The sequence below is a fragment of the Carassius carassius genome, chromosome 6 (genome assembly GCF_963082965.1).
Source record: "Carassius carassius chromosome 6, fCarCar2.1, whole genome shotgun sequence".
In the NCBI taxonomy this organism is placed as follows: domain Eukaryota; kingdom Metazoa; phylum Chordata; class Actinopteri; order Cypriniformes; family Cyprinidae; genus Carassius; species Carassius carassius.
In genome coordinates, this window is record NC_081760.1 from 36987922 (window position 1) to 37007165 (window position 19244).

The 19244-nt window shown below is 34.6% G+C and overlaps 1 protein-coding gene across 2 annotated transcripts in view; it reads left to right on the plus strand.

Annotated features, from left to right (window-relative positions):
- The window catches only part of LOC132142826 (myoglobin-like), a 108978-nt gene extending 100145 nt beyond the window's left edge, over positions 1-8833 (plus strand). For both annotated transcript variants that reach the window (XM_059552994.1, XM_059552993.1), the window contains exons 2-5: positions 5838-5874; positions 7101-7186; positions 7262-7481; positions 8042-8833. In XM_059552994.1, the coding sequence (XP_059408977.1) occupies positions 7104-7186; positions 7262-7481; positions 8042-8182 (444 nt within the window). In that variant the 5' untranslated portion in view covers positions 5838-5874; positions 7101-7103 and the 3' untranslated portion in view covers positions 8183-8833. The remainder of the gene's footprint in view (positions 1-5837; positions 5875-7100; positions 7187-7261; positions 7482-8041) is intronic.
- The last annotated feature ends 10411 nt before the right edge of the window (positions 8834-19244 follow it).

Consider the following 19244-nt stretch of genomic DNA (forward strand, 5'->3'; position numbering starts at 1 on the left):
AAAATTTTATTTTTGAGAAAGGGTTGGAAAACTATATAAGTGACAAATCCACCACCTTATTTCTATAAAAATGATAGAACTAGAATAGGAATAGAATAGAAAATCTTGCTATTTTAAAATAGGCCATAATAAAAAATAGAATGCTATTTAAAAAAGGAAGTTAGGGTTAAATTGAATTAAAATTAAAACTAAAATAATTTTTCACTGCAGAGTTTTTTTTTATCACAATTGTGATAAGATATTATTTACAGATGCTTAATTAAAGCTGCAGTATGATTGCAGTTGTTTTCATGTTTCTAATCCTCTCAAGCATCACGCCTGCATATGTTAACAAAGAGCTTTATTCTAAGGCAGCTGCTGTGAAATCACACGCTAAACGGGCGATTTAAGGATTTTTTTAATGGGTGGCACAGAGGAGACCAAGAACCAATGGGGGCCCATGGGTTAAAGTCATGTACCCCAACACAAGTGGGATGACATAAAAATGGCACTGCACAAGTGCCTGGACAACTCAGCTCTCTTTTAATGCTGTTCTTGGACATTACAAACGAAAAGAAAAAATATACCACGCAAAAACTTTTGTTTATTCAATACAAACAGGTGTTTACTATTTTACATTTTTAAATTCCAAGAGTCAGAACTCTAACATTATTAAAACCCCACATTTGAGTGTTTACGACGTCACTGTAATCTCTGAAACAACAGGAAGAAACGTGACTGGTCTGTGCTGGTCATCTCAGCTGAATATCACAAATAAGCACAAACTCTAAGGACCTTATAGGCCTATATATAGGCTCTGGGGCACCAATCATATTTTGACAGCTAGAGTCATTTGCACTGATCTGGGGCTGGAATGAGCTCTGTTTATGACATTGTGTCATTGTGTTTATTTATGACTCTCTGTCTGACTTAAGCTGTCACATAGTTGAGCGTTTGGAGACCTGATGTAAAATCCGAAAGCTTCACATGATATATCACACACACACAACACACACACACACACACACACACACACACACACACACACACACACTCAGACGATATAACATATATAAAATGCATCTATTTGAGCTCTAGTATCCAAGTTTCTCCTAGAAAGCAATGAGACTGTAAAGAGAGTGAATGGAGAGCTATGTGAGTGTTTTGTTTCTCAGATGATTCTCATTTTTTTTTAAACTAGGGCCTGGGGACCCACAGTGCAGTGATGGGGGTCCGTGGAAATATTTGTTTAAAAATTGTTTATATTTCTGTATTTAAAAAATAATATATATATGATATATATGAATAATATATTTCCTCTGAGCTCTACAATCAAGGTGTAGGTGACTTTTTTCCCCTTCAGTAGAATTTGTTTGGCTGAAATTGGGGAGCTTAGTGATATATAAAAATTCATTTTTTTATTAGATTTTATTTGTTTAAATCTGTAATTTCTATATTATTTATTTTTATATATAGTATACAATTTATTCTGTTTGCATGTTTTTTGGTTTTATTTACAACCATTCAAAATTGTGTTGTGTTTTTCTACTAAGAGTTGTGTTGGTTGTTTGTGCATTTTTGCAGGTAAAATAGTTTATCAGTGCAGGACCTTTTAAACACAGAGTAACTGAAATGTAACATTATAGGAGATTCATGATCAAACGTTATTTCAGTAAAACAGATAGTTCACCCAAAAATAAAAATGTTCTCATTAATTCCTCATCCTCGTGCTGTTCCAAACCCCTTCATAGCCCGTAAAAGTAGTAAAGATATAGTAAAAATAAGGGATGCACGATATTATCGGACTGATATCGTAATTTGCCAATAATGGCTTTAAATGTATATCGGCATCGCTGATATGAGAAATAGGTTAATCACATTGCTCAGGGTGTGCTTGGTATTAGATCATGTCAGCAGTTTGGCTCAATCTTGAAGCAAAGTTTTGACTGAATGGTGATTAGATTTACTGGTTTGGATCGATGCATGCATTTAAATCTGTGAAAGCACGTACAGAATAATGCCTTCAGTGTATGATAAGGTAAACAGTAACAGCACGTGCATAGGTAGCAGCCCCCCCCCCCCAGGTCCTTACGCCTGCTCAGTAAGGTGTTTTAATCTGTAGGGGGCGCTGTTGACGTACTTTTAATTAAAAAAGTAATAGCCTACATAAATACCATTTAGACTGTTTCTGATTAAATAAAGAAGTAATTGATAAAGCAGTCATAGAATAACGAGTATATTTTGATTTAATGGTCAAAAGTTATAGCATACTTGAACAAAAATCACAAACATAACACTTGGTAGTTAAATAATTGTGTATATATACTGATTTATTAATTCATGTGTAATATGTTTTTTTAGAATACAACTCTTTTGCTTTAGACTGTCTACAGATGCTAAATCTTAAAATAAAATGTTAGGATTAAAGGCATCTTTCTGGGGAAAAAATGCAGCGATTTATATATCGAGCAAAAAGAGATAATATCGGCATATCAGATATATCGGCAAACTCCAACATCGTGCATGCCTAGTTAAAATAGTACATGTGAAATCAGTTCAAATCATCCAAATGAAACTCTAACTCTGAGATCAACTGAACCTGGTGCACAGCAAAAGTGCTAGTGTTAAAGAACCCTTGTATCTTGAAATAACAGTACTTACCCACTGGGCAAGGTTACGTCCAGTGGACGTCTTTTTATGTCTTTGCTGACGTTGAAAAGACGTCCACTGAGGAGCCAGAATGAGTTTTTATGACGTCTTTTTTTGACGTCTTCTGTACGTCCGATTTAGACGTTCACAGAACCACCTTACAAAGGTTAAAAGCTAGTTCAAAAGTGGTCAGTATAAATATTTTCAACATCATTTAAGGTTAATTTAGACATAATTTATATTGTTTCTGGACAAAATCAACACTCTCAGGATTTAGACTGGTGTTATTTCAATGTAATTTCCAGACACTGTGTTTGTCCTTAAATCAAGAAAATAAAATAATCTTTATGAAATAATGAAATAACTTACGATTGAGTATGTGATAAAATCAACTGCAAATCAAAGACATTAAATCTCTAAAGATCTCAGCAGAGGAGGATCAAACAGAGTTTATTTCTGTCAGACATCTAGAGAAGCTCTTATTGAGAATTAACAGAGGTTTAAATGTTGATATTTGATTAATTTGAAGTCACCATTGTGGTGGACAGTGTTTGGTTTAGTTGGGATCTTGGTCCAGCTACTTCTTCAATCAGTTTGTCTCTGGCTGCTGTAACTGTGTTTTTGTGAAACACTGCAGTAAAGAGAAACACAATTAAGGGAGCTCCGGTTGTATCAGTTCTTTGTTGAAGATGAAAAAGTCATCACATATTAAGTATCTGAGGTTATGACATTAGCATTTTTTTATTTATCACCCCCAAGCCTTTTAAATCTACATTACAGAAACCAAGAGCAAAATACTTGGTTATTTTAAAGATGAACAAAGTGCATACAATTTAAATATTTTGAGTAAAAGCATCATGTGCTCAAACAAAGACATCCAGATTCTGGATATGCATCACAACAACGATGACAATCAAAACCGCTTCATAGCACAAACTCATCCTTATTTTCCAGACTTTTTTGTTTTGATTGTCACCATTGATGTGATGCATATCCAAAATGATGCATTTTGTAAAAAAAAAAAAAAAAAAATATGTACATTCTTTTTTTTTTTTTACAAGATTTCTATCCAAGAAAATAAATATAGTTGCAACAAAACACTTATACTTTCTTTAGTGATGAGCATTTCGGCTCTTTTTCGTGAGCCGGCTCGTTTGACTCACAAACGGCTCTTTAAAAAACAATAATGTTTTGACTATTATAGATGTGAAAACAATTTTCATTAAATTATTAAATGAAATCATACTCACAATTTCTCACAATTCTTTAAAAATGCATTGATTTGTTATGAAAAACGAATACTATTAGACATTTGCATTTAAATTACAACTTTTGAATGTATAGAAACAACAACATTACAAAACGAATACAATCTGAATCTGAACCACATAATAGAACCCATATTAAAGAAAAATAAATAACTGAAAGGATTAAACTGATCCATTTTTTTTGGCATGTTATATAGTCAGCATGAACTATCTCACTAGTTATGTCTTGTATAACTAGCATGAACACACACACACACACACACACAATGCTGATCATATTTTTATTTTATGAGATATTTGCATTCAGAAATGCAAGCTGCCTTACTTTCGAGGGGCTGATGATCATTAAACTGATTCCAAATGCTGCTGTGCTTCCTCCTCATTTTTCTGCTTTTGTTTTGTTTTCAAAAGCTGTTGTGTTTTTCCTCTCCTCTCCTCCGAGTTTGACACTGTGTGTGTGTGTGATTGTGTGATGGCTCGGCCCCTCCCTCATGCCGTATAATTGGTTGACACCTCGTGTAAGATTGTGGCATCCGTGTAAAATTCTTAGTTAATTGTTACAACAAACTATATGTAGTTAAGCTAAGAGCAAAACTTAAAATCATTGTTCATATAATTTAGGATTACATATTGTATCCATTTATTCAAGCAATCAAATGGATTGTTAACTTATAAAAAACCTAATTTAATATTATAATATCAAGTTGAGTGAACTTAAATTTGTAAGTTAATTTAACTCCTTTGCTTAAGTTGATACAATACAAAATACAATTATCTTGAAATCTTAGAACAAAATATTAACATAAACATTCATAATAACTCACATTTTTAATTTCAATGAACTCAAAATTTTAAGGCAACCAGGTAGCTTATTTTTGATTCAAACTAATAAATAATTCTCTAAAGTGTAGTTTGGCAGTGAATGCTGATCTTGACCCGTCATTGAACCAGTCCAAATGGAGAGGAATGGCTTTTCCCTGATCCACACACACACACACACACACACACACACAAACAATCTACAACTCTAAAAATGCTATTAATACACCTGTCTGGTGACTGCAGCAGACAGACCATTTGGGTTGCACTGCTTTTAATGCCTTATTGTTCATATTTAAATATAAAACCATGGGATTGAGGTTAAAAGCTGTTTTCCTGTGTTTGTTTGCACACATATCGGTCATTGATTAGTTTTTTCCTGAACATTCATCCATTTACCCCAAATCAAACTCAGAGATGCTTCATCTGTCTCCCCACTATACCTGAACTTGTACAAGAGCATGAAAAATTGGAATCGAAAATGTTAGAAAAGCACTGATATAAAAACAAGAAAACAAAGCTCTGCCATGATCCCAAAATGACTGTTTAAAGTAAATCTAGCTGTGTGTTGTGCAGGAATGCAACTGTATTGGAATAAAACAGCGATGGAATCAGAGCATCACAAATGGCTTCGGACACAGAGCCAGTGTGTGTGTGTGTGTGTGTGCTCTAGTTTTTGTGTCATATCAGGACACAACTCTGTATAATGACATGGGTATGACACAGGTATTACAAGGAGAGGGTGACTTATGAGGACATAACCCATGTCCCCATTTTTCAAAACGCTTATAAATCATACAGAATTAGTTTTCTTGAGAAAGTAAAAATGCACAAAGTTTCCTGTGAGGGTTAGGGTTAGGTGTAGGATTGGTGTAGGGCCATAGAATATACAGTTTGTACAGTATAAAAACCATTATGCCTATGGGATGAACCCACTTTACACAAAAACAAAAATGTGTGTGTGTCTGTGTGTGTGTGTGTGTGTGTGATGCTGGTGGGTCAAACGGAGGGGTGGAGTTAACATTTCAAGACACAGTGAGGGGCAGTGACCTCTCAAGGATTCTGTATAAAAGATGAAAGTGGGGAAAAAAGTGATGATCTGAGCTCATTTGAGGAGTTTTCACCAGTCACACACTCTTCAGAGAGGACGCTGATATCGGTAAGAAGCCTGACTGGACTTTCTATTGCTTTGTGAAAAAGTTAAGTGCAAATTATTGCCAGCAGACTGCATTTGTCATTCTTTTGATATTATTTTAATACTTTAAATGTTTGATATAGCAACAAAACTAATTTATACATGATTTTGCTAAAAAAAAAAAAAAAAAATTATAAAAAGAATTTGTTTGAGATGTGTTTTTTTTAAAGTTCAAATTAAACTTAGAAGTGAAATCATAGTTTTGAAGATGAATTCAATGAGACCGGGCGAAATAGTAAAATAACTTCAAATTAAAAAGTTAAACATTTAACAAAAAAGTATACCTTGTTAAAGAATTGGTTGAGAAAGTGAAAACTTGTAATTTTTTCAACAAGGGGAAAAACATGAGCACAAAATGAATAAAAAAGTGCTAAATCAATTTGAGACGGGTAAACTAGAAAAAAATTAAATTGTAAATGAAACAAACGTGAAATCATAATTTTTAAACAATTTATTGAGTGTAAAATAAGACTTCTAATTATGAAAAAAAAGTAAATTATAATTCATGGCAGAATTTGTTGAGAAAATGAAAAAGTAAAAATAATATAATTTACAGTTTTTTTGTTAGTTTATTTTAAAGAAAAGATAATAGTAATAATAGTTTAAAAAAAATACTGCAACACACCATCAGTGCAGGGTTTCAGGTCAGAGGTAAATTAATAATTATATTAGATTAGCTACATCCAAACAATCAGCCAAGCAAAATCCAAACAAACCTGAATGTCTATTAAAAAGAATCTATTTCAAGATGTATTTATGGGACCACTGGTACTAATTTGGTTATTATATTACAGAAATGAGTTCTTTGGAGGTCAAATGTAGAGGTCAGTCATTCATCTAAATATATATATACTCACAATGCTCGTTTTTTTAGTAGATGCAAACAAGAGCACAATAAATAATGAAAGTCAATAGACTCTCCTTCCTCACATAAACTGGTCATATGAGTTGCATTTATTCAATGCATATAGTTATAAAGTGGCTTTAGAGCTAAAAGTGACTTATTACCGGTCTTGAGTCAAGCGAAGGTCATGTGATGCTAATCTGAGTGCCACATACTGAAACAAGTCGCCCAAAAATACTTCAATTAAGATACAAAAGCAATTCCAAACTCCTGAAATGTTCACAGAAGAATTTGGCTGGTTATTCGTGACAGGTGTGTGTTTTTTTTGTTTTGTCTTCTCACGCAGACGATGGCCGATTATGACCGGGTTCTGAAATGCTGGGGAGCAATCGAGGCCGACTACACGGGGAACGGAGGAGAAGTTCTGACCCGGTCTGTTGCTGACTCAAGCATGATTAATGTGAATGTGGTCTGCTCAGGTCTGCCAGATGTTTTCTCTCTCTTCAGTTTGTTTAGGGCACATCCGGATACTCAGAAGCTCTTCCCGAAGTTCAAGGGCATCCCTCAGTCTGAACTGGCGGGAAATGCATTGGTGGCAGCCCACGGTGCAACTGTGCTGAAGAAGCTGGGTGAGCTGCTGAGGGCCAAAGGAGATCATGCTGCCATCCTCCAACCGTTTGCCACCACACACGCCAACAAGCACAAGATCGCCCTCAACAACTTCAGGGTAACCAAACACACTTTCATTAACAGACTGACATTCGGTTACAGCATCTGTTACAAAACCTAGTGAACTGACTCACTGCCTACATAGACAGCATCCTAACTGACCTAGTGCCTCAAATGACTGATTTTAAACATTGTTCATTTTTTTAATATAAATAGCCTAACAAACATTCACAATTTATTATTAGATAATATGAGATACAAATAACAAACTGAAAGTGAAAAAAGTGAAAGGTATGTGACATACAGCCAAGTATGGTGACCCATACTCAGAATTTGTGCTCTGCAGTTAACCCATCCGAAGTGCACACACACACATACATACGCAGTTGGGGGTTCAGTGCCTTGCTTAAGGGCACCTCAGTCGTGGTATTACCGGCCTGAGACTCGAACCCACAACCCTAGGCTTAGGAGTCAAACTCTCTAACCATTAGGCCACGACTTCCCTCACTTCCATCAAATTATACTTAACTGTAGAAAAGTAAGTAAAAAAAGTAAGTAGTAAAAAGGACCAAATTCATATATATACTATGTATGTGTGTTATGTGTGTGTGTCGACAGCTGATCACTGAGGTGCTGGTGGAGGTGATGAAGGAGAAAGCGGGTCTGGACTCGGCCGGACAGGGCGCGCTAAAGAGAGTCATGGAGTGCATCATCCATGACATCGACCGCTACTACAAGGAGATCGGATTCGATGGTTAAATGACACGCTGAGCATCACAAACTCAGCGGGATCATAGAAAAAGGGCTTGTCTTATTAATGCCATTAATGAATAGAAGTTACTGTGCAGCTAATATGAATAAAACTATCCATAGGAAACAATGCAACTGTCATCAGAGATTTTTGTCAGGGCAGCGCCATATTAAATTTTGGAGGGAATGAAAACGAGGCTGGAGCTGACGTACAGTGCGTCTGATGGATTGACAACATGCTGATCATTCAACGTTAAACTTTCAGTAGATAAAACTCCATAAACAGTTTTGAAAGTTGTGAAAATCGCATTTTCTTTCTACAGTGTGTGTACAGTCCCTAACAGCCTCACTTTCATCCTCATTAGATTCAGAATGATGAGGGTCAGCTGGAATGAGCAGAGAGCCAATCACATCAGGATTAGAAGGTCAGCTGATCTGATGATGTCATGACAGTTACCACAGGGTCTCAGGAGGAGCCTCAGATTAGTTTCACTAAACTTCATTTGAATTACACTTGAGTGATTGCACATGAATACATTTATTTTTAATTTTAACACTTGCTCTGTCTTACTATAATTAATCTGCTTTATAAATAATTTGCTTTGCTTTTGTAAAGCAACACTTAATAAATTAATAAATGTCACTTTTACTGGCAGAAAACGGAATTGTGTGCCTTTATTTGACATTTGTCAAAAGGAAGTATATATAAAAAATAAATTAAAATTAAAATAATTTTTCACTGCAGATTTTTTTTTATCACAAAAAGTCATTAGATATTAATTGAATTATAGTTTTTTTTAATTAATAATAAAAAAATAATAATAATCATAATCATCATAATATACAAATATTACGGGAAAAAGACGTCCAGTTAATAGACTTGCAAGACTGTATGTAAAAAAATGTTTTTCTTGTAGGTCTATTTTACATTATGGACTTTATGTAACATTTATTCATGATAAAATTCATTTAAATGCTGACTATCACAGGTAATACAATAGCCACGGCCTATCACAGCTAACATAATTTTGTTTATAAGAACGTTCTCCAAATATTCAGTGTTGGTTCTGGGAACATCAAAAATTTCCAAAAAATGTTCTTGATCTTAGAGGAACGTTTTTAAAAGGTATGATGTTTCTCAAACGTTCTGTCAACTTAATTTTGATTTAAAATTCAACATTCTAGGAACCTTGATTTGTAACATTAAAGCGTAGTATTATGTTCCTGAAACATTATTTCAATCATTCAAACACCTGCTGTGAACAAGCACTGGAAGAAAGAGAAATAAGAACACAAACTACAGCTTTCTTCAGCCACAGCCTTAGATGAACTGAAGATAAAAGACATTACATCTCTCAAGATCTGATTAAACAACTCCCAAGCTTCACTTACTGTATTACTAAGCAGACTTTATTTCTTTCAGACTTCTATAGAAGTTCTTATTGAGAATTAACAGATGTTTAAAAGTTGATGTCTTATGGAAAATGTTTTGTTTGAGGTCACCATCATGGAGATCAGTGTTTGTCAGTCACCTCAGTGGGCTCTTGACCATTTAATTTTGATGAGTTGTTTTTTTTACGGCGATTACATGTGTTTTCAGAAAACATTTCTGCTTTGATTAAGCAGTGCAACATGTCTGTTTTAATAACAGACAAATTATTACATTGAAGTAGTTTAAATTACCATTTTTTGCACTTGTTGAACTAAGGAATTAAAATGTTATTAAGAGATGTAAAACTCAACCATTATGAACAGTTAATTTGTAAAACTGTTGCACTGTAGAAGCTAAATGTTGATGTCTGTGAGTGTATAAATAATGTCATTGTTAACTTTTTGCTTAAAACATGTTTTGTTTCATTTCTTCATTCATTTAGCAAACATCAACATTTGGTTTATGAACAACAATGAACAACAAAACAACGGTGACATGCTTCTTGCCAGCATACAAAACATGCAAAGTATACATTGCTGCTTTTTTATTTTTATTGTCATCATTGTTGAGGTTTGTATGATGAGTGCTGATGTCTAAGTGTGTTGCATTAAATTCTTAAATAGTTTTGGACAATCTTACATAAATTACTGAAATGCTATAAACTGTTGTTTATTGTTATTTTCACATTTGACCTTATTACTTATTTAACATTTCAATTCCAAAAGTAAGCAAAAAAAGTTGTTTAAACAACTTTAATGCAGTCATTTGCCTGCAAAAACAGACATATTGAGTTGCTTTGTAAATGCAGAAATGTTTCCTGAAAACACCTGAAATTGTTGCAAAACAAGAAATCAACAGCCCAACTAAAACAATGATCCCAATGACGGTGACCTCAAACAAACCACCATTTTCCATTAGACATCAACATCTAAACCTCTGTGAAATCTCAATAAGAACTTCTGTAGGAGTATGATATAAATAAAGTAAATATGCTTTGTAATACTGTAAGTGTTGTTTGTGGAGTTGATCAGATCTCGAGAGATTTCATGTATTTTATCTTCAGTTCATCTAAGGCTGTGGCTGAAGAAAGTTGAATTCTTATTTCTCATTCTTTCAGTGCTTGTTCAAAGCAGGTGTTTGAATTATTGAAAGAATGTTTCAGGAACAGCATACTAACCTTTAAATAACATTCTATTAACATTAAGGAAACTGGACATTTTTATGTTCATGGAATGTTGAAAGAACGTTTGAGGAACATCATATCTTTTAAAAACGTTCCTCTAACGTCATGAAAACTGAAAATCACATATAATGAGAATGAGTGAAGATCTCCAGCCGGGTTTGTCTCTTTGTCACACCAGACGTGATGATAGTCACTTTCATATAGTCTCTCCAGTAAATGCCAGCCTCTCTCTCTGTCTGACTTCAGTTGAGCATTTGGAGACCTGCATATCCGAAAGCTTCACATGACATCATACATGCACGCACACACACACACACACACACACACACACACACACACACACACACACACACAGACATATATAGATATAACTGACATATAAAATGCATCTATTTCAGCTATAGTATCCCAGTTTCTCCTAGAAAGCAATGAGACTGAAAGGAGAGTGAATGGAGAGTTTTGTGAAGTTTTTTGCTTTTTAGATTATACTCTTTTTCTTTGCTAGACCTGGGATTTTCAAACTAGGGCCCGGGGACCCACAGTGCAGTGATGGGGTCTGTGGAGATATTTGTTTTATAAAAATAAAATATTTGTGTTTATAAATAAATGGAACACTGTGGATATATATATAAATATATAATGTTTTAAAAATAAATTAAAATGAAATAAAAACAGATCAAAGTAAATGATAAAAAGTATATTAAACACTGTAAAAATAAGTTACAGTAAAATGGACTCAAATTAATAAATAATTAAATACATAAATACATTAAAACAAACAAGTAAACTTAGATTAAAATATAAACAGTTTAAAATAAATAATAGATTACAATGAATAAATATGATAAATATATTCAAACAATTTAATAATGAAAAATAAACACACTTTAAAACCTATACAAATAATATTTTATACAAATTTATAATATCCATTTTCCCATTGGGTCTTTATTCATGAAAATATATAGCAGCTTTGTTTAAGTTATAGGATGGGGGTCTTTCAAATGAGGTTGATCATGTTTGCAGTATTTGGCAACTAACAGATTAAAACACCTTGTTTGTATACACAGAAACTCATACAGTATGCCAATTATTTACTTATTTTTGTTTTTCTATCAATAGAAAGTCTAAGACAAATATCTGAGACAAAGATGGCAATGAAATGAAAGTTTCTTTAACAAAAACAAGAAGCAGCTTCTGTACACTGAGAGTTTCCTCTGAGCTCTACAATCAGTGCATCTGTAATCGTCAGTTTGATGTGTTTCTCTTCCTCAGTACCTGCATTGTTCTGTGTGTGTTTGTAAGGAAGCTCAGTGTCATCCTGTATTACCTGCTGTGAGAGGAAGAGGCATGGCAGGAAATCTGAGATATCTGGAGCTCTACAGAGAGACACACAATTCAAGCTTACAGTCAGCTCAGAATAAGACTTGTTATAGCGAAGGCTTTTGATGATAATCTCATCAAACATGAAGCTGATCACGTACACTCAAAACACAGCAACACTGAAATAATAAATTATAGGCACGCAAGACTTAAAAAAAATTGAAATCTCTTTAGGGGTCGTGGACGTGACATGGCATCTCACAGAATAAAAATAAATATAATTAATATTGTTATTGTTTACAATACTTTAAATCATTTAAACATTTATTTGTCCCATATAAACAGTTGATAAAAAATATGCTGTGTTAATCTTATTTTATTTTTTTGAGCCAAATGTCAAAATTGTCCTATGGTGTTACAGTCCCAAGAATGGTTACAATAATGGTAAATTAAAACTTTTATAAATTAAAAAGAAAAGCATAAAGCATCAGTAAATTGCAATGATGGGTTTTGTTTGTTAATGATGGGTTAGCTCAGAACAGCAGGCTCAAAGCATTTCAAATAATTAAATAAGATTTATTAAACTCTATGTTATTCTTTTTAGATAATTTTCAGTGTTTTGATGATTTTAAAGAAAGTTTGTACTGGCATAAAATTTAACCATATACTGTTAAAAATTTCATTCACATCCTAATGAATATAGTTTGAATGTCAATCATGTTCAGCTCTGCCACACATGCAGCGGGGGCTAGAAGAGTTTTAGCAACACACTGTTTGACTAAGAGACTGGACTTGCTTGATGAAAATCATTTTTAGTTTTGTTTAAAGTGCACATTGATATTGTATGTATCAAAATTAAACTTTTTCATTTGACATTATTCATTTAGCTGACACTTTTATCCAAAGCGACTTACAGCTGCTTTATATGTCAGAGGTCGCATGCCTCTGGAGCAACTAGGGGTTAAGTGTCTTGCTCAGGGACACATTGGTGTCTCACAGTGGATTCAAACCCAGGTCTCTCACACCAAAGGCATGTGTCTTATCCACTGCGCCATCAACACCCTTTGATATGTTCCAAAATTAAATAGAAATAATTTAATAACTACCATTTCTGTCCTTGAGTGTGATGTAATGTGCTATTGGTGTGACACACATAAAAGAACCACAGGTTTGTTTATATCTCAAAATATCTTTAAAAAACAGTTGCAATCAGGGAAGATACAAATTTAACTCAACTTAAAATGGTAAAATAAATAAATGACTGCAAATTTTGTCTTGAAATTATCCAATCAGTCATGGGGGAAAATTATGTTAATTATAATTTCATATTAAGTAAATATCACTATATGAAAATACGTGTCCAACAACAAAGATAAATCTCTTTCTTGCTATTTATGTACTACTGTTTTTTTTTCTTAAATTTTTGCGATGTCACACCATACCACAAACTAATACAGTTCAGTAAAAATGTAAAAAAATAAAAACACACATTGAAAGAATTGACGAAGCTAGTGAACCTTTATATTTTCTCAAAGATCAGACGTCACACTACATAAATATGTGCATTTATTTTTCAAAAATGTTTTTTCTTTTTTACAACAAAAAAATAAGCTTTTTCTATTGCCTACTACCAGTAAAAAACTACCCAGAGTGGTGCTTGATCACACAGATCTAATTTTTACCACATTGTTGAGCAGTTACTCATTTTTTTATGGGCTGTTGCGATGGCATTGATGAGACGTTGCTAGGTTTTATAAGTCTTTTTATTTAACATCTCTCTGTGGTTGCTATGTGTTTTGAGTGGTTGCGATGCGCTCTATGCGTCAGGTAAATTTTAGTTTTATAGGGATTTTTTCAATATGACACAATTTCAGTCTGTTGCTAGGTGTTCTGAGTGATTCTTAACATGTTGCTAAATGGTTGCTAGAGTTTTCTGGATGGTTGGTAGGGTGTTGCTATTTAAACATGTTTCTACAAGGTTGCTAGGGTTTGCTGGTGGCTACAAGGATGTTTCTATGCAGTGGCCACAGGTGTTTCTGAATGTTTTTTTAACATGCTGCTGAGTCACTGCTAGAACTTTTGTTGTGGTTTTTAACACATTACTAAGCGTTTTCTGGATGTTTTCTGGGGTCTTGCTTTGCAGCTACCAGTCGCTCCAGGTATCAAGTCAGTTGTTGTTTTGTACTTGTGTACCAAACTAGGCTTTCCTCTCCAGGACACATGATTTCAGGTGTTTGACACTTACTGATGGGGATTGTTCGGATCAGTAACTATGACTAATAACAGTAGTGATGCTCCATTTAACAGTCTCACACTTTACCTGGCCATGTGTACGTGTGTGTAGAAATGCATCCTCTGCCGTTCTCTCAGCATGTGAACACACACACACACACACACACACACAGACACTCTGCATTATTCAGTAACAGAATGTCTGGTGGGACAAAGGCAGGTCTCTGGAGAGACGCTGCACTGTAGATGTGTTTGTGAAGGGATGCCAACAGAGAAAATCACACAAAGCCCCTGAGAATGAACTAAAACAGTGTTTGAGTCTCTTCAGTCTGTGTGTGACCACATGAGAATAACAGACCTATCATTTTGTACAGTACTTTGATGACTTTTATAGTTGAAGCCAAATATGGAATGTCTTTCCTTAAGGTTGGAGATTTGCGCCCAATACAAGAGAACCATAAAAGTGTCTTTTACAAGAACAATAGAAAGACAATAAACTTATACGAAGTTGGCCTCTGCGTGACAGTGCTCTGAGGGTCTGTGGGGTGAGAGGATATCTGAACCCCATGTGTGAAGTGGGCAGTGAGGAGACTGTCAAATGAGGTCAGTCACGACTCAAGGAACCCAACAGAGAGAGGGAGAGAGAGGGAGGGAGGGAGGGAGAGAGGGAGAGAGGGAGAGAAAGTAGCACAGGTAAGATGCCAGAAAGCCTTTTTGTCATTTCTTCGCAAAGAAAGTCCTTTATTCAGAACTCAGGTTACCGATAGGATTGGTTTGCAACAGGTGAGGTTGTCATAGAAACACAAAAGTGTCGAGGGAGAACAGAGAGCATTCTGGGACGAGGTTACTGTGGTGCACCAAAAAGAGATGAACAGGGTTATTATATTGAACTGAAACTAAACCCATAAAAAAAAAAAAATCTAATTGAAATTAAACATTAACTGAAACACAGCAAAATATTTTTGAAAAAATATTTTAAAAAAGGTATAGAATAATTTTATATTGCCAAAAAAAACACATCCAATTTTCATTTAGTTTAACTTAACATAAAAAGTCTTTCTCACACAGAACAACCTCCTTGACAGCAACCAGTCTGGTTTCAGAAGTGGACATTCAACTGAGACAGCCTTGCTCTCAGTTGTTGAAATCCTAAGACTGGCAAGAGCGGAATCCAAATCTTCAGTACTTATCCTACTTGATCTGTCCGCTGCTTTTGACATGGTTAACCACCAGATCCTCCTGTCAACCCAAAGGGCATCTCAGGAACCATACTTCAATGGTTTGAGTCTTTCCTATCAGATAGGTTCTTCAAAGTATCTTGGAGAGGTGAGGTGTCCAAGTCACAACATCTAACTACTGGGGTGCCTCAGGGCTCAGTTCTTGGACCACTTCTCTTCTCTGTCTACATGACATCATTAGGTTCTGTCATTCAGAAACATGGCTTTTCATACCACTGCTATGCTGATGACACTCAACTCTACCTCTCATTCCATCCTGATGATCCGACGATAGCTATTCGCATCTCAGCTTGTCTAACAGACATTTCTTCCTGGATGATGGACCATCACCTTCAACTCAATCTTCACCATCAAGTCACAATGTGCACAATTTGCACATCAACCATAACTCCTTCAAAAACAGCCAGAAACCTTGGAGTAATGATTGATGATCAGCTGAATTTCTCTGACCACATTCTGTCCAGTTCTGCAGATTTTCTTTATTCAACATCAAGAAGATCAAGCCCTTTCTTTCGGAACATGCTGCACAACTCCTTGTTCAAGCTCTTGTTCTGTCCAGGCTGGACTATTGCAATGCTCTCTTGGCAGGTCTTCCAGCCAGTTCTATCAAACCTTTACAATTATCGGCAGCAAGATTAATTTTTAATGAGCCGAAAAGAATACACATCACAGCTCTGTTCATCAATTTGCACTGGCTTCCAAAAGCTGCTCGCATAAAATTCAAGGCATTGATGTTTGCCTACAAAACCACCACTGGCTCTGCACCCATTTACCTAAATTTGTTACTTCAGACTAATGTGCCCTCTAGAAGCTTGCGTTCTGCAAGTGAACGTCGCTTGATTGTGCCATCCCAAAGAAGCACAAAGTCACTTTTACGGACTTTTAAATTAAATGTTCCCTCCTGGTGGAATGACCTCCCCAACTCAATCCGAGCAGCTGAGTCCTTAGCCATCTTCAAGAATCGGCTTAAAACACATCTCTTCCATCTTTATTTGACCCTCTAACTTTAGCACTCACTATTCTAATTCTATTCTTAAAAATAAAAATAAAAAAGACCTCTAACACTAGCTTGTCCAATTCATTTTCTATTCTATTTTTTCTTTTTATTTATTATATTATTTAAAAGACCTTGCTATGTGTACTGTGTTTAAGCTAACTGAGACTTGTTATAGCACTTATATATCATTGCTCTTGTGTTGATTTGATTGCTTCCAATTTTCTAATTTGTAAGTCACTTTGGATAAAAGCATCTGCTAAATTACTAAATGTAAATGTAAATAAAATAACTAAAACTGAAATAAATGTGAATAACATCTATATACACATTATATATAAAAAAAATAAACAAAACAATGTAATAAAAATAACTAAAACACACACCAAAATTAATAAAAAGTAAATGAAAATTAAGATGAAAACAGAAAATATAAAAATAAAATAGCAATAAACTATAACAGCATCTAAAATCAAAGTGAAGTTAAGTGACATTCAGCCAAGTATGGTGACCCATACTCAGAATTTGTGCTCTGCATTTAACCCATCCGAAGTGCACACACACACAGAGCAGTGAACACACACACACACACTGTGAGCACACACCCAGAGCAGTGGGCAGCCATTTATGCTGCGGCACCCGGGGAGCAGTTGGGGGTTCGATGCCTTGCTCAAGGGCACCTAAGTCGTGGTATTGAGGGTGGAGAGAGAACTGTACATGCACTCCCCCCACTCACAATTCCTGCCGGCCCAGGACTCAAACTCACAACCTTTCGATTGGGAGTCCGACTCTCTAACCATTAGGCCACGACTTCCCCCAATAACACTGGAGTAAAAAGCATATTTATCTTATTGTTTAACTTTTTCTGCAATACTTTTTCTCCAAACCATATAAATATTTTTGCTTACATAATTACTGGATGTTAGGATATTTTAGGGCAAAAACAATATTGATTTATAGGTTCAGTATTCAAATGTTTTGACACAATAAATTTTTTTTAATCATTATTTTAGAATAATAGTTAAGTCATTAAAACTGGGAAAACATGGGAATGATAATAATAATAAAAAAAGTAAAATAAACTCTGCAAGTATATCAAAACGTTTTACTAGTATTATACTTTTATGAGAAACATGATTCATAAAAAAAAAAAAATTAAATAGCACATAAAAACAGCATAGTCATCTGGTTAAAAATGTTATTTTATTTATAAATATTGTTAAGGGATGGTAATTTGTGGAATGTTAGAAATGATTCATTCGCTGCCCCCTGCTGGATTGGAGGTTTTATTAACTCGGTACAAGTGTTAACTATAAATGTCGGGGCAGCCATAAAAACACACAGTAAATAATAAAGTCCCATGGAAAATTTTTAATTCATGGACACTGATGATAAAATAACGGTCACACCCACCTGAACTAATCTGCAGTCCTATCTGCAACTTGTCTTTCCTGTGTGGACGTTCAAAGTAATGAGCCGAGTCTTACTGTAGTTCTCAATTGATCATATTGAAGCTCAGTCCTCTACAAGGTCAGAGGTCACTCAGCAGCGGGTCAGAGAGGACAAATAGAGGAAAAGTGACAGTGAAGACATTTATAATGTTACGAAAGATTTATATTTGAAATAAATTCATCTGTGAATCCTAAAAAAATAAAATGCAATACAGTTTCCACAACAATATTCGTCAGCACAACTGTTTTCAACATTGATAATAATCAGAAATGTTTCTCGAGCAGTAAATCAGTATATCAGAGTGATTTCTGAAGGATCATGTGACACTGAAGACTGGAGGAATGATGCTGAAAATTCAGCTTTGATCACAGAAATAAATTACAGTCTAAAGTAGATTCACATAGAAAAAAAGTTATTTTAAATTGCAATAATTTTTCACACTTTTACTGTATTTTTTATTAAAGAAATGCAGCTCTGTTGAGCAAAAGAGACTACTGTCTAAAACATTCAAGTCATGCCATTTAAGCAAATGATCAGTAAAAGGAAAGCTTGACCTTCAGAAAATGCTGTTCATTCTTCTCAATCTCAAACCAAATGTCATAGAGACATTTTATCAACTATTTATTTAGTTATTTCTTACCAATCTGGGAACCACATGTAAACAGGTAAAACCTTGACCTCTGTGACATCATTAGCAAAATAATAATTATATATATATATATATAAAGTTTCAACTTTTTTTGAGTGTATTTGACTTTAAATTTATTTTTCTTAAGTACAGTTCATTTCTTTTTGTGAATAACTTTATTAATGATACAAATTACTTCGAGTCTCGAAGTGACTGTTTAACCTACACTAATAATTATTATTCCATAAGTCGTCCATTAAACCATAAAAATTACTATTGGTAACTGTTGTTATTAATACTAATAAATAACATAATATATGCACTCACACATTGACGGTGACATCTTTCTCATTTTGCACTATGGCGTTGGCTAGTTCGGACTGCAGCTCCTCGTTTTCAACTATTTCGATACGGATACAAAGATTGAGATTGATTTGTGTTGTTATATTATACTATATTAAACCGCATCAGTGAGACGAGCTGACGCGCGTTACTCACGAGCACAGTGGAGATGTTCAGCTCGAGCACTTTACTGTACGGAATCAGCAGCGCCATGATGAGCTATAGCACAAATGTGTAGTTTTATATG